At 29.7% G+C, this 17,197-nt stretch overlaps 2 protein-coding genes across 2 annotated transcripts; one reads left to right on the top strand and one right to left on the bottom strand.

Moving 5' to 3' along the window:
• Positions 1–1,939: 1,939 nt before the first annotated feature.
• Positions 1,940–3,500, bottom strand: Phum_PHUM131850 (tubulin beta-2 chain, putative; the record flags this gene model as incomplete). The annotated part of the gene is made up of 2 exons (XM_002424456.1): positions 1,940–3,099; positions 3,182–3,500. The coding sequence occupies 2 exons, from the start codon at positions 3,498–3,500 to the stop codon at positions 1,940–1,942; spliced, it is 1,479 nt and encodes a 492-aa protein (XP_002424501.1).
• A 318-nt stretch (positions 3,501–3,818) lies between these two features.
• Positions 3,819–6,061, top strand: Phum_PHUM131840 (tubulin beta chain, putative; the record flags this gene model as incomplete). Its single annotated transcript, XM_002424455.1, has 2 exons — positions 3,819–4,143; positions 5,013–6,061. 2 exons carry the CDS (start codon positions 3,819–3,821, stop codon positions 6,059–6,061), a joined length of 1,374 nt encoding a protein of 457 aa, XP_002424500.1.
• Positions 6,062–17,197: the final 11,136 nt, after the last annotated feature.

Here is a 17,197-nt window from a genome sequence, read left to right as displayed (position 1 = left end):
ACTTAATGATGCTTTGGTTTGTAGTTAAAAAAAAAAGGGGGGGGGAGGGAAATTTTTTTTTTAAATGAAAATGACTTTTAAGGATTAAATTTACTTTTAAAGTTTTCCTTTTTTTTGATAAGGATCAATTATTATTATTATTTTTTTTTTTTTTCGGAAAAGGTTTTGACCTTATTTTTTTATTTATTATTATTATCATTATTATTATCATTTTTTTTTCGCCTGGTAAAAATTGGGTTTAAACAAAAAAACCGAAAAAAATTTGGTAAAAAGAAAAGAAATGAAAGGATTCGAAGGGTAAAGAGTAAAAGAAAAGAAAAGTTTTTTAAAAATTGATTTATTGACAGGTTTTTAAAAAGGGAAAATTTCCTTTTATCCAGGGATTTAATTTTCGGAAAATTTTTTGGAAAAATTTTTTTTTTTGAGAAAAGAAAAAAGAAAAAATGAAAAATAAATGCTTACGATTATAATTCGTATTATTTTTAGGTGTTTCAAATTAATTTTTTTTTTATTATTTATTTAAAATTTTCCCCAAGTCAAAATTCGAACCTTTTTCATTTTCGGGATAGGGGGAGGGATGGGATGGGGATGGGAAAAGGTCATGAGGGTTATCGTCTGTCTTTAAATGAAAAAGTTTTCCTTTGTTTCTAACAAATTTTTTTTTCTCTTTCTTATTTTCTCTCTCTGTCTCTTTCATCATTTCATTTTTTTTTTTTTTTAAAGGACAAATATTTAAAGAAACAATAATAATAATAATAATAATAATAATAATAATAATAATAATAATAATAATAATAATAATAATAATAATAATGGTAGTAGTAATAATAATAATAATGGTAATAATAAAATTTAATATTTTTAAAATGTCGCCGATGCGCGTAACCTTTTTCAATATGTCTCCTTTTTTTTTCTTTTCGTTTTATTTTTTCTATAAAAAAAAAATTAATTAATAGTTTTTTTTTTGTGTCGTCTGCTACTGGTAGACTAATTCGATTTCGTGATGTTGATGATATTAAAAAAAAAAAAAATTACCGACTAAAAATTGATTTCACTCGTGGAAAACGAGAAAAAAAAACGAAAATTTTTTCATCGCGTTTAATTTAATTTATTTATTATTATTATTATTATTATTTTCGATCCGCCGCGTTTTTTTTTAAAATTTCAAATCGATTTCAAAAATTTTAATTGATTGTTTCGTAAAAGGCAACAAAAAAAAAAGTTTAATTAAAAACCGTTGAAAAATTTAATTTTTTTTTTTCGGTCATAGAGTAATTAAAAACGCGGCGTAATTTAAAAAAAAAAAATTATTATTACGTGCGTTTAACATTAACGCATGATATAAATAAAAAAATAAAAAAGTCATCTGCTATCAAAACAAAAAAAAATCCTTTCGAAAGGTACACCGCAAGGTTTTTTCTTTTTTCCTTTTTTTTTTATTACCCGGATGTAACAACCGCACGACAAATTTTTTTTTTTATTTATTTTTATTTTTAATTTTTATAATTTAAGTAAAAAGGAGAGAGAGAGAGAGAGAGAGAGAGAGAGAGGGGGGGGGATGAAAAAGGAAAAAAGATCTTATTAAAATAAAAGGAAAAAGACAATTAATAATTTAATGTAATTTTTTATTGTCAATATTTAAACAAATGCAAGAGGAAAAAAAAAAGGTTTTATTTTATTACTGAAAATGAATTAATTTTTTTTTTTTTTTTTAGGTACGGATAAAAAAAATTATTACAATAATATTACTGATAATACGTGATGATGAAAAGAAAAAATTACGTAATTGAAAAGCGGAATGAACAACTGGGTGAGTAATTTTTTTTTTTTTTGTTTGGTTAACTGTCGGGTGATAAATATTACTACTATTAGATAAAAGGTAATAAATAAATTTAAATGTTTAGCTTATTATCGGGTAAATTGAAATTTTTTTTTGTTGCTATTCTTCCCCTGGGAGATCCAAAGGTTGGCAACCATTTCTTTTGGATACCCTGTTTACGTTTTGTTTATCAGAGCTAGCGTTTGTATCGTTTTTACTGTCGCTGCCGTCGTTTTCTTCTCCTCCGAAATCGTAGCCGTTATTTTCCGAATTACCATAACATTTGTCTTCGTAGTCGTCATCCTCTCCCTCTTCGAAAACGTCGTAAAAACGACGATTGTAATCTTCTTGCAAATCAATAAGATTAGCTTCGGCTTCTATGAATTCCATTACATCCATTCCTTCTGCCGTGTACCAATGAACGAACGCTTTTCTACTCAGCATGGCTTCGAATTGTCTTTCGATTCGATTAACCATTTCGACGATGGACGTCGAATTACCTAAAAAAGTACCGCTGAGTTTTAAACCTCTCGGAGGTATGTCGCAGATGACGGTTTTCACGTTGTTCGGTATCCAATCGACAAAGTAACAACTGTTTTTGTCTTGAATGTTGTACATCAATTCGTCGACTTCTCGAGTTGAAACTCGGCCTCGAAATATGGCGGCAACCGTTAAATACCTTCCGTGTGAGGGATCCACTCCCGATAAAACGTTTTTGTGATGAAACATCTGATGAGCGACTTCGGCAACGGATAACGCTCCGAAAACTTTCGTTTTCGGTGATGAAAGAGGTGCAAAACCGACAACTAAAAAGTGTAACCTCGGAAACGGTACCATGTTAACGGCTAGTTTTCTCAAATCCGAATTTAACTGACCCGGAAATCTCAATGACGTCGTCACACCGGAAAGACTTGCCGATATCAAGTGATTTAAATCGGAAAAATTTGGACTACGTAATTGTAATGATTTAACGCAAACATCAATAATGGCTTCGTTGTCATAGCAAAGGGTAAAATCCGTGTGTTCTATCAAATGATGAATGGAAAGTATGGCATTATACGGTGCGACAACGCTTTGAGGTGCTTTAGGAGTCGGAAAAACGCTGCAGGTGGTAAATATCCTATCGGGATATTCTTGTCTGATGTTGTCGATTATTAAAGATCCCATACCTGACCCGGTACCACCGCCTAAAGAGTGCACCAATTGAAATCCTTGCAAGCTATCGCAAGCTTCTACTTCTCGTCTAATGGCGTCTATAGCCTCATCCAACAAATCAGCTCCTAACGGATGAGTATAGGTATATATGTTAAATATAATCATCGATTTTAAAATTGACAATAAAAAGGAAAAATTTTTCACTACCCAAAGTGTAATGACCCTTCGCCCAATTATTTCCGGCTCCAGATTGTCCGATGACAAAATTTTGCGGTCTGAAAAGTTCACCGAAGGGTCCAAGTTGCAACGAATTAATTGCTCCGGGTTCCAAATCGATAAGAACGGCACGAGGTACGTAACGTTTGGAAGCTTCCGTGAAATAAACATTTAACCTTTCGGCTTGTAAATCATTTCCTGAAAATTCTCCAGTGGGTTCGATACCATGTTCGTCTGCAATGACTTCCCAAAATTTGTAACCGATTTGATTACCGCATTGTCCAACTTGTATCTGACATATTTCTCTCATGATTTAGTAACGGCAAAACTTTTTTTTTTGTAACAAAAAAAAAAAAAAAACAAAATTTATTTTGGTAATGTTTTTTTTACAGGGTTGCAAAATTTTCAAAGTGTCAAAAGAAAAATAATAATAATAATAACGCTAAACGTTGTGATTTCCTTCCGAATTTCATTTGTCTTATCGACGCCATATTTTTTTTTGTACGAAAAAAAAATTTGTTTAAACGATATATATATACATTATTTATAAAGAGACATTTTAATTATTTATAAATTAATTTTTTACTAAAGAGTGATTATTAAATAAATAATAATAATAATAATAATAATGAGAGAGATTTGCCATTTTCAAGTCGGACAATGCGGTAATCAAATCGGTTCGAAATTTTGGGAAGTTATTTGCGACGAACATGGTATCGATCCTACGGGTACCTATTGCGGGGATGCAGATGTTCAACTTCAAAGGATAAACGTTTATTTTAACGAAGCCATGAATGGCAAATACGTACCTAGAGGAATATTGGTTGATTTAGAACCTGGAACAATGGATGCCGTTAGATCGAGTTCCTTCGGTCAAATATTTAGACCGGATAATTTTGTTTTCGGTACAACCGGAGCCGGAAATAATTGGGCAAAAGGACACTATACGGAAGGTTAATAACTTTTAATTAATTTTCATTCGGATAATTAAAGGATGATTCATTTTGTTAAAAAAAATATTTTTTCTCGATGTCTTTTTTTTTTTTCATTTTTTTCGATTACGCGTCGTGAAAATGGGGAGCGATGGGTTGGTTAGGGTAGGGTAGGAAGGGGAAAGGGGGGGAGTTTTTAATTATTTTAACATCCCGCAATGCGGTCGGTATAAAAAGGAAAAGGCAATGGCATTAATTACGACAAGAAAAGGATGAAATTAAATATTAATTGAAAACCTTAAAAAACGAAAGTCGAAACGAAATAATTAAATTCACGGTTGCCAACTTGTTGTTGTACAACAACAAAAAAAAAAAAAAATTTTTTTTTATTGTTTTTTTTTTTTTTAACCGTCGCGATAATAAATTACGGCGTGAAAATTAAAAAAATTGTCGTTAGGAAGTAATAAAATAAGTAATAATACTATCGTAATGTGTAAATTACGAGAGGACAAGGGGAGGAGAGGAAAAGGAAGTGAGGGGGGTGTAATATTGCCAACGCCAAAAATTTCAAATCGCGAACATTTTTTTTTTTTACTCGAAATAAGTAATGGAAATAGAAAAAGAGTTTTTAAAGAGAGAAAAAGAGGGGAGGTAAGGGGAGAGCGGAAGTGGGAGAGGGAAAGATAGCGGAAGGGAAAAAATTATAAAAAAACTTTTTTAATTTTTATAAAGTTTTAAGTAAATTTTTTTTTTTTTTTTGATATTCAAAAACAAAAAAAAAAAAATATTCAAAAAAGAAATTATGGTTAGAGAAAGACAATTTTATGTACAACAGAGACAACTGTCAAAAGTTACAACAAACAATTATTTTTAAAAAACTTATTTTCCAGGATGCGAACTCATGGAATCCGTGCTTGACGTCATGAGAAAAGAAGCAGAAAGTTGCGATTGCTTACAGGGTTTTCAATTGACGCACTCTTTAGGAGGTGGTACAGGTGCGGGTTTGGGTACGAGATTGATATTAAAAATACGAGAAGAGTATCCGGAAAGAATCATGAATACTTTCAGTGTCGTACCTTCGCCCAAAGTTTCCGACACCGTTGTCGAACCGTATAATGCCACGTTATCCGTGCATCAGTTGGTAGAAAACACGGACGAAACGTTTTGCATAGACAACGAAGCTTTGTACGACATTTGTTTTAGAACACTCAGGTTGACAAATCCCACGTACGGAGATTTGAATCATTTAGTTTCGGCGGCGATGTCGGGGGTGACGACTTGTTTGAGATTTCCCGGTCAGTTAAATTCGGATTTGCGTAAGCTCGCGGTGAACATGATACCGTTTCCCCGCCTTCATTTTTTCATACCCGGTTTCGCACCCTTGGTGGCAAGGTGTTCGCAACAGTATAAGGCGCTAACCGTCGCGGAACTCACGCAGCAAATGTTCGATTCTAAAAATATGATGGCTGCGTGCGATCCGAGATACGGTAAATACATGACGGTCGCCGCAATTTTCCGCGGAAGAATGTCAGTGAAAGAAGTCGACGAACAAATGTTAAACGTACAAAATAAAAACAGCGCGTATTTCGTGGATTGGATACCGAGCAACGTTAAAACGGCCGTTTGTGACATACCACCGAGGGGTTTGAAAATGTCGGCGACATTTATCGGTAATTCAACAGCGATACAAGATTTGTTCAAAAGAATTTCCGATCAGTTCACGGTTATGTTCAGACGAAAAGCATTCTTGCACTGGTACACGGGAGAAGGCATGGACGAAATGGAATTCACCGAAGCCGAAAGTAATTTAAACGATTTGATATCGGAATATCAACAATATCAAGAAGCAACATCGTACGAATACGATGAAGATGAAGGAGAAGAAAACGAAGTGGAAGAAGAAGAAGAAAAGGAAATGACGAATTGGCTTCCGGCGTAAAAAAAAAAAAAAAAAAAAAAATATTCACTCGATATTTCTTACAGTTTTATTTTTCTAACCGTTTTCTTTTTTTTTTTTTTTTTTTTTGTTAACAATTTTTCTCTGATAATTTACAGTTGTTTTAGCGTTATGTATTTTATACACAGTATTGTCGAATGTTTGTTGTACAAATCAAAAAAAATTTTTATTTATTAATCTTTGTCTTTTTTTGTTTGTTGTTTCGAGTAATGATAATAATGATATCAAATAATTAACGTGGGGATTGTTTTATGACGTAAATGTTTAAATGAAAAAAACCGTTAAAGAAACATGACGTCATTCGGTTATCGTCGATGACGTCGTGCGAAAAAAATAAATAATTTAACAACCGGAAGTTAAAAAAAACCCGACGATTATTATTAAAAATGAAACAAATTGAATATGTCAAACGTGTTTGTTTTTGGTCAAAATTGAAAAGAGTTTGCCTTAATGAAATTTACGTTAACGAATTATAATCAAAATAATAATAATAATATTATTAATAAATTAAACAAATAAAATGAATTGTCGAAACAGGATGTACATAATTAATCGGAGTTATTATTATTTAAATGTTTGTCGTTGTTGTAAAAGAAGAATCGAACCGTGACAAAATTGGCAACGTTTAACATGGCTTAATTGATAATTTATCACCGTGTAAAAAATTGATTAATGAAAAAAGACAAAAAGCACAAAAGGTTGATGGGAAAAATTTGTTTTTGATAAAAATTTTTCACGGACGTGGTGTTATCAAAAGTTTTTAAAAAAAATTTTTTCTTTTTACACGACGTTTTCATCGATTTTCCTTCCTCCCCCTCCCCTTCTTCCCTTTTTTTAAAAATATTCAATTTTGTTTTTTTTTTTTTTAAACGATTAAATTTTATTTTAATTGGTAATATCCGGTTAAACAGAAAGGGGGGGAGGGAATGGAGGGATGGGGAGAGGGAAAAAATACGAAATTTTCGTTCGTGCCACGACAAAATATTTGTTGTTGGAACGAAAGTGAAAAAGAGAGAGAGAGAGTGAGTGATTTAGATCAATGAAAAAGATTAAATTGTTTTAAATTTGTGTGTGGGAGGGTTTTTTTACTTTTTATCCGACGTCTATTTATTATTATTTAAATAAAATAAAATCGTGTCACTAGAAAATAATAATAATAAGTAGAATATTATTCGTACGAATAAAAATTCTAGGAAATTTCCACCACGTTTCGAAAAGGAAAAAATTATTAAAAAAATAATGGAAAGGATTTTTTATTTTTATTTTTTTTACATCATTTTTATCTTTGTAAACAATTCGGTGATACGTTATTCAGTGCCGTAATAAGTTTCACGTTTTTTTTTCGTTTCGATATTTTTTTATTTTTAAAATGAAAAGATGACGAAATGAAAAAAAATTTATTAAAATTAATCTCATCAAAAATTTTCTTTAATAATTTCATTGATTGATTGACTGATTGATTGATTGATTGATCGATTGATCGATTGACTATTACATAATTTAATTAATTTTTCGTTAAGGTAAACCGTAAAATTATTAGTTATTATTATTCATAATATTATTCGAACGAACGGGGAGGCAAGAAAGGGGGAGGGGGGAGAAGGGGGGAAAGGGTTAATAAATTCAAGGGAATGAATTTAATTAACCCATGAATTTTTTTATTTTTCGTTTGAACGCATCAATAAAATTTATTAATTTATTAATAATAATAATAATTATTATTTTAATAATTAATTAATTTTTATTTATTTATTTCGACGAAAAATAAATCATTCGTAAATTTATCATCATCATCATCATCATTATTATTATTATTATTATTATTATTATTATTATTGTTTTTCGGTCGCAAACAATTCGCAATATTCGAATCCGTCGTCAATTTTGATTGGCCGAATCGTTTCGAGACTCCGGATATTGATTTTATAATTAATAACGATTTAAATATCATTATTATTATTATTATTATTATTATTATTATTATTATTATTATTATTATTATTTTTTTTTTTTTTTTTTTTTTTTTTTTTTTTTTTTTTTTTAAAATATTTATAAATGTTTTAATGTCGTTCGTTTTGAAATTCATCATCATCATCATCATCATCATCATCATCATCATTATTATCATTATTATTAATAAATATTTATGTATTGAAGGTAAAAAGAAAATATTATACGGTTCGATTGATTTGTAATCGATTAAAATTTAATTAATAATAATAATATTAAAAAAAAAAAAATTGAAAGACGAATAAAAAAAAAAGGCGAGAAAAAATTTAATATACGTATATTTATTACAAAACCGGAAACGAGGTTTAAAAAGACGAAATAAAGAGAACGACAGATGATGAGATATAAAGGAAACAAGTTTTTACAGGTAATTTTTTGTTTTGTCGTTTTTCCCTTTACGAAAAGTCTCGGTTACGATCGTAAACGTTTCCGTCGCAATATCACGTGATAATTTTGATGACTATGACGCGTCAGGTGCTTGGCATACCTGACGAAATCAGTTGTTGTAAAAACGGTGGTGAAGGTGGTGGTGGTGGTGTTTGTGCTTGTGGTGTTATTAGGATTAGTTTTATAGGGTTTAATTTTCGGTGGTACCTTAAATAGGTTTGTTTTTATAATATCGATCACCGTAAGTGACTTATTATTATTATTGTTGTTGTTGTTGTATTTGAAAATTAAATTTTTACTTAAAAAGAATTTTTTTGTGGAAAAGATGTATCGCGCACATGGTTAACTAATTTCCTCACCATTTTTTCGAATTATTATTATTATTATTTTCGATTTTAGTGTTGGAAAATTCTCTCTCTCTCTCTTTCTCTCTGTTTAAAAAAACGTTTTTCTCGTCATGGAAAAGTCTAGAAAAAAATAAAATCGATAGAGTTGGTTTTTTTTTTTTTTTTGTTTTTAAATCGTGATTTTCCTTAAGTTTTTGTAAGAAAATTTTTCTTTTTTTTTTTTTTTTTTTTTTTTCGTTTCCTTCTTACGGTATTCGTTTGCCTTTTTCTTACGGTATTAATTTTATATGATAAAAGTCACGCAAAGTAATAAAAAAAAAAAAAATAATAATTTAAAAAAGTAAAAACCACGTGTGCACGTGAGTTCAGTGGCGTATCTCAAAAAAAAAAAAAGGAAAAAAAAATTTTTTTACTTACTAAAATAATAATAATAATTTGATGTGAATGAATTGGGTACACGTACTGTTGTTCACATATTTGTTTGTTTGTTTGTTTGTTTCTATTTTTTTTTATAATAAATTTGAGCTAAGCATAGGATGGGGGGAGGGGGAGGAGGGGGAAACGACGACACAATGCGTCGCTCCCTTTTCCTTTCTTTTTTTTATTATTTTTTTTCTTGTGACACGAAATGATGAATTTTTTTTTTCGTTTTCGTATCCGTTCTTATTAATATTTTGTAAAATTCGCGAATTAAAAAATGGTCATTATTTTTTTTTTTTTTTTCCGACGGGACGATATCAGATTCGTTAAATGACGAAAAAGATTCTAATTCCACGTTTTTTTTTTTTTTTTTTTTTTCATGGCGACGTTTATGAATTTTTTATCGGTAACTGCGAACGTTTTCCTCGTGATTTAATTTTTTTTTTTTTTGGTTTGGTTTGGTTTAAATAATTTTTTTCCTTTTTCTCTCTCTCTCTCTCTCTCTCACTCTATCTGTCTCTCTTTCTCTTTTTTCGTTCGTTCGGTCGCGTTGTCGTCATTTTCCGTTACGAAATACACAAAAAAAAAAAAAATGAAATGAAATAAATATACGTGAAGTTGACACGGGTGTCGGTTGAAGATTTTTAATGTGTAACCCGCAGTTAAAATAGGAGGGCGGATTTCGAATTCTGAATTGTGGGGAGGGAGAAAGAGGGAAGAGGGAGACGGAGAGTTAGGAAGTCGAATCCGGGAAATAATTTATTAACCAAAATGTGGGACGTTAATTTCCCCCCCCTCTTCTCTCCCCGGTCAGGGGGGAGAGGTGGGAGAGGGAAAAGGGGCTTCGAGGAAAAGCGAATGTCTGGGTTTCATTTCATGCATAATTTGAAACGAGCGGGTCGTCGTCGTCGTCACAAACACGGGGACTTTATTTAATCACGAAAGGACAAATAGTTACAATAATAATAATAATAATAATAATAATAATAATGATAATGATACGAGAGAGAAAGAGAGGGATTCGAAAAGGAAATTTTTTGAAAAATCAAACCGGAAATAAGGGCGTTTTTTGTTTTTTTTTTTTTATTATATAAATTAGAACAAAACAACAACGAAAAAAAAAAAATTTCGTAAAGTTGTAAAAATCGAGCGGAAGTGATTCGGGCGGAAATACTCGAAACGTACTCGAAGGTTACGATGATGAAATTCGTCGCGTGGAAAATTTAAAAGTTCGTGGAAGAAAAAAAAAATATTTCTTTTCTCTCTCTTTCTCTCTCTCTCTCTATCCGTAGGAAAAATGTCAGTCGCCGTTTATTTTTTTATAAATCGTTTAAACCATTTACAATAATTAAATTTTGTTGTTTTCTTTCGTTTGTTTGACAAACAACGAGAATAATAATGATGATGATGATGATGATGATAATAATAATAATAAAGCTTGTAAACTTATCGAAATCGAAGAAAATTTTTTTTTTTTTGGCGCCGATCGGACCGTTCGTAACCTTTGTTATGAAATAATAAAATTTTTTTTTTTGTTTTTTTATGCACGAGAATTTTCAAAGGAAGTCAAAGGAAAAAAAAAAAAACAGATTACGGGTGGTATTACGTATAAATATTCATTATAAAATTAAAAACGATAGTTATTAATAAGTAATAACGTTAAATAATTTATAACAAAGGTCGAAAGGTCGGAGAAAAAGTTTTTTTTCTACGTCGAAGGTAAAAAAAAAAAAAAAAAAAAAAAAGTCAAAAATTTGAAAAATCTCCCTCCCTCCCTCCCCCCCTCTACCCTATCCCTATTCTCTTCGCCCGTGAATAATTTCGTGCGATGAACAAACGCAAATAAACGGAAAACAAACAAACGAATCGGACTACTACGAACGGGAGGAGGGGATGGGAGTGGGAGTGGGGGTAGGTGAGGAGACGGGAAGAAAATCGAACATCATAAAATTGTGAAATTCTTGAGAAACGTTTAATCGTAAAAAAACCCGGAAATGGTTTCGATTACACGCGAGGAACCACGTTAAAGGTGAAAAAATTTATTTGCTAACTTTCCAACGAATTTTGGTTTTTTTTTTTTTTTGGAAAAGGATCCGTCGGTAAACAATGAGCCTGATGTGAAAGAGGAGGGGGTAGAGAGGGGAGGGAGGGAAGGAAGAAGGGAAAAAAATGAAATTCACGACACATTCAACATTTTATAATTGGATGACATCTTGTTACACGTTTCTAGAAATTATCAGAAAAATAATAAAAGAGAAAAACATGGCGACGCGATACGGTCGCCATGTTTTTTTTGTTTTCATAGAGTAATAAAACATAATGTATGATGAAGGGAGAGAGGGAAGGGGGAAGAGTGGGGGAAAAAACCTTTGATTCGGAATCGTTGGACGTTTTTCATTAACCTTAATATCAATGGTGAAATTCATTTTTTTTTTTTTTTTTTGTTTGTTTCCCTTTTTCTCTTACAAAAAGAAAGGAAATAATTAATTAGTTTTATACCAAAGGAAGGGAAAAAATGGGAAAAAAAGGAAAAAAGTCGCTTGGCAACCGGAACGACCATTAAGAAAATTTTTTTTTCTTCTTCTTTTTCTTTATTTCTCCTCTTTTTCAATGTGGAAGATGGGATGTCCTTGTGCGTTACGTGAGTTGTGTGCGTATGTGAGAGAGAGAGAGAGAGAGGTTTGTAAAGAAATTATTTTCTTTTGCTTTTTTTTTTTTTGGTAAAATGACGAGTGAAAACAAAATCTAGTAGAAGACGTGGCAAAAGAATTGTAACGAAAACGAAAAAACAAATAAAATTAACGTTCGATTCGTTTTCGTAATCGATGTGAACGGGGGGAGGGGGGGAGGAAATTATGTAAATTTCACCGAAAACAAACAAAGGGGGAAAAAAAACAAAAATCCGTTCGGTCGGAGGTCGTCGTTCGAGAACGTTCGAAACATTCAAAAAAAAAAAAAAAATCGAATCGGTATAATAAAATAAACAAAAAAAAAATATATATATATATATTTTTTTTTCAAGGATCCATTAAAAAAAAAAACACAAACGACAAACAATTTTCCTGTTCTTCCCTTTTTCCCACTATTTTTCCCTTTCGTTCCCTCTTCTTCCCGCAAAAAAAAAAAAAAATGAAATAATAATAATGGTAGTGATGATGATGATGATGAAACGTATCGAATCGTGTGTAACCGTTTTCGAAAAAAAAACAAAAAAAACAAAAAAAAGGTTTTTAAATTTTTAATTTGTTTTCATTATTCGAAATCGATTGTTTATTATTATTATTGTTATTGTTGTTGTTGTTGTTGTTGTTGTGATTGCATTTATTATTATTATTATTGTTATTGTTATTATTATTATTATTATAAATAAGGAACGAAAAATTTCATCTCGGGTAATTTCGCAATTTACAAAAAAAAAAATTTTTATTTTTTATTTATTTAAAAATGATTTCGAAAAGCGGAAATTCACAAAAGATAAATAAAAAAGAAAATCATAGAGAAAATAAAAAATAAACCGGAAATGCTTCAAATTTTTAAAAAAAAAAAATTTTTTTTTTTTGTTATGGGCATCGCCGCCTACTCACGTTCGTTCGATTTTTCTTTTTTCTTTTTTTTTTTTTTTGTTTTCTGCGTAGTTTTGTGATGATGATAATGATGATAGGAGGATAAACAAACACGAAAAGGTTTTGAAGTGGGGAGGAGGAAGAGGAGAGGGAGAGAAAAGGAATGTTTTTCGACATCGATTTATTCGTTTCGAATATTTAATTAATAACGTTTTGTTTTTTTTTCTTCCTTATTTTGTTTTTTCGCGCCAAAAAAATTTTTTTTTCTTCATTTTGTGATTTGATGATATAATAATAATAATAATTATTATAATAATAATGATAATAATTATAATAATAATAAAAATAAAAAAAATTTTAAACGAAATATTTGTTTATGAACAAAGTGTGAAATTCTTACCCCTTAATATTGATAAAGCGGTAACGTTTGTAAAACAAAAAAAAAAAAAAAAAGACGCGGAAAAATTCGGCAACATCCGCTTTTGTCAGGTGTTGCGGTGTCGTCGAATGGAAATAAAAGCATGAAAATTCCGACACCTAAACCGTCGAAAGTATAACGATGAAACGATAATAATAATAATAATAATAATAATAATAATAATACCTGCTGAGAAATTTCAGCGGAAGTCGAGAATAAAAAATTTAAAAAAAAATTTTCGTGAAAATTAAAAACCGAATTGTTGTTTTCCGGATACGGAAATAAAAGTCTAGTTTGAGAGAGAAAAACCGGAAACTATTAATTAAAATTAAGAATATTTTTTTTTATTATCATCGTTATCTTCAACATCATCTTCTACATCATCATCGTTATTATTATTATTATTATTATTATTATTATTATTATTATTATTATTATCATTATTATCACAGATATAATAACAAAAAAAAGGAAAAAAAAAATGGAAAATTACATTCATTTCGTTTTTCATCACATTTTCTATTTTTATTTATTTATTTCATTTTTGTCTCTCTTCCTCTCTCTCTCTCTCTCTCTCTTCCTCTTTCTCTAATTTGTTCTTTTCGTAACCTTTTGCCCTCGCTTTTTCTTTTATATATACGAAATGTTTTCTTTTTCCGAATCTTTATTTTTTCTCACAGGAAAAATACATATAATTTTAATCCGATACACGTTCAATACACAACAAACACGTGCGCGAATATATATGTGTGTGTGTGATAAAGAGAGAGGGAGAGGAAGAGTGAGGGAAAGAGAGAGAGAGAAGAAAAAATTTTTTTCCTTTTTTTTTTTTATTTCCGGTTCGGTAAATTTTTTGATTTTAATATTTGTCACGGGAGTCAAAGCGAACGTTATTTTCATTCGATGCGTGTGTGTATGTTCGATTCGCACGAGCACACGTACACGCATTCTCTGTCTCTCTCTCACACATTTCATGCATAAATGCAAACACGGATATGTGCGTTTTACGCGCGTGAAATCCTTTTTTTTTTTTTTTTTTTTTTTTTTTTTTTTTTATTTCCTGTTTCGTAAAATATAATAAAAGGATAATTTTTTTTTTCTTTTGCTTTTTATATTTCTTATTTATATATATATGTTTTTTTTTTTTATTGTTAAATCTTTTTTATCTCTCTCTCTTTTCCTCTCTCTCTCTCTCTCTATTTCATTCATTTTTGAAAAAGGTCGAGAAAAGATAGTTTTTATTTTTATTTTTTTTTTTTTTTATGAATTTCGTAAATCAATTTCCCAAATGATTTCCTCCTTTGAAAAAATTATATATAATAACAATCATTTCGAATTTTTTATTTTTCATTTTTCCTCTCTTTCAAATGATGATAATAACTTTATGAAATGAAAAAGAAAAGAAAAAGAAAAAAAAAAAAAGTTTTCCGGGAAAAAATTTTACGTCATCGAAAAAAAGAAAAAAATTAAAAATGGAGATCGTGAGCCGAAACTTTTATGTGAATCGTTACTATAATTAAAAACGTTTATAAAATTAATTAAAAGATTTTTTCCAACGTCGTCCTACGACAGCAACAACAACCACAACAACAACAACCGAGAGACGACAACCGTAAAAACAACTACAAAAAAAAAAAAAAAGAAAAAAAGAAACTGTACGTTGAAAACAATTTGAAAATAAATTAATTGGAAATATTAAAGAGGTTTAGTAAATGTTACGTCATCGATCGTTACGTCAGATCGAAATTTTATCCAGTTCGATGGATCGATCGATCGATCGATCCATCGATCGATAAATTTCAATTAATAAATCTTCGGCGAGGAAAATGAAAAGGAAATAAAAACTTTTTTTTTTTTTTTCGGATGAGAAAAATCAAAAGCAACAGTTTTTTATCAGTAGATTGATAATTTCTCCAGACGAATTGAAGGGAAAAAAAATTCGGGAATAAAAACTCAAAACCGGGAAGGGGGGAAATTATCATTATTATTATCGTTAACATTTTCTTTTCTCTCTCTTTTTTTTTTTTTTTTTGGTTTCTCGAGAGTAGTTTTTTAAATTTTTTTACTTAATTATTTATTTATTTATTTATTTTGTTGTTGTTGTTGTTGTGTTTGTCCTTTTTCTTTTATTACAATTACCTTTGTTAGTTTACCTTTGAGAAAGGGCAACTTTAACGTATTTTCATCATCTTTTTTTTTTCCTTTCTTTTCCTTTTTTTTTCCTTTACGCTTGAAAGTTTAATAAATCCCAATGGGAAAATTTTTTTATTTTATTTTATTTTTTCTTCTTCTTCAATGTTTTTCATTATCATTTCTTTTCCTTTATTTCATTTTACTTTTTATTCCATGTTGTAAAACCAAAAAGAGAGAGAGAGAGAGAGAGAAAATTTTCTTTCGTGGTGTATGAAAATTTTCCAAATCGCGTTACCGACACGAAACTGAAATGAAAAAAAAAAAAAAATTCGCGTCGGATTTATATACGATGTTGTCGAACGTTCTACACCCGAAAAATTTTTTTTCTTTTCTTTATTTTTCCCGGTACAAAACGAACGTGGCAGGAGATGATAATTTATTCAAGTGAAAGGAGAAATTAAGAGAGAACGGGAAACGGAGTGAGGGGGGATGGGGAAGTGGGAAAAATAAAAGAAATTATTTAATTATTTATTAAAGACCTTCCATAAGAAATCCGCGTTTATTTTGTTCTTTCCCCCCTCCCCAAAAAAAAAAAAATTTTCTTTTATTGAACGTTTTCCATCATCATCATCATTATTTTTATTATATTTCATTTTATTTCTGAAAAAGTTGTTTTATATATATATATATATAAATATATTTAATGGGAAAAAATTGATATTTGTTGATCTCTCTTTTCTTTTTTTTTATTTTTTGAAATGAATTTTGATATTTAGTTTTTAAATTAAAGTTTAAATTGAGTTGTTTTCAAGCAAACACATTTCTTTTCTTTTGGGGTTTTTTGTTTTAAAACTTTTTTTTTTTTTTTTTGTCTTTTTTCGGTTTTTATCAAAGTTTTATTTTAACGATTGAACTAAAAGAAAAAAGAAACGAAACAAACAAACGAACGGAGAAATGGGGAAAAACGCAAAAAGAAATGAAAGAAAAAAAAAAATTTAATTTTTAGTTAGTTGAATTAATTAATGAACGTTTGTTGTTGTTGTTGTTGTTGTCATTATTATTATTATTATTATTATTATTATTATTGTTGTTGTTGTTGTTGTTGTTGTTGTTGTTGTTGTTGTTGTTGTTGTTGTCGTTGTTGTTGTCGTTGATGTTTAAAGGCGCGACCGACGATTTAATTTCGTGTAAATTTAAAAAAAATTCATTCCAAAAAAATTATATTCGATCATTGTTGAGGAATGATTGATTGAATGTCGATGTATGAATATTTGCCCGTATCTTATGATCGCGTGGCTTTTAGTTCCCTTTCCCCCCTCCTCCTGTTCCTTTTCTGCTCTTTCTTTTTTTTTTTTTTCGTGTTTTTTGAAATGACGATCCGAACGAGTAAAGCTCTTCGGAAAATCCTCGGCGAATTTCGCGTCCACAAAAGATTTTTTTTTTTTTTCGGAAAATAAAAAAAAAAATTTGTTTTTCCCCCCTTTTTTTCCTTTCCCTTTTTTTTTTTTTTTTTTTTTTTTTTTTTTTACCTTTCGATACATTATTCTTGTTTTCGAATCTCGAATCGAATCGAACGTTCAGACGTTCGGGCCGACAGAGTGTGTGTGTGTGTGTGCGCGCTTTTCTTATCACTCTTGATAACGTCAGAAATGTATTTTACGTACGAATTTTTTTCTTTTTTTTTTTTTTGCTTTTTTAGGGGGCTTATCATTATAATTATTATTATTATTATTATTATTATTATTATTATTATTATTATTATTATTATTATTATTATTATTACTATTATTATTATAATCATTTCAAGCGACAGATTCTTAAAAAGGTTTTTTTTTTTTTT

The sequence above is a fragment of the Pediculus humanus genome, genomic scaffold, assembly GCF_000006295.1.
Source record: "Pediculus humanus corporis 1103172107477 genomic scaffold, whole genome shotgun sequence".
NCBI lineage: Eukaryota > Metazoa > Arthropoda > Insecta > Psocodea > Pediculidae > Pediculus > Pediculus humanus.
This window is presented reverse-complemented; position numbering and strand designations above follow the sequence as displayed.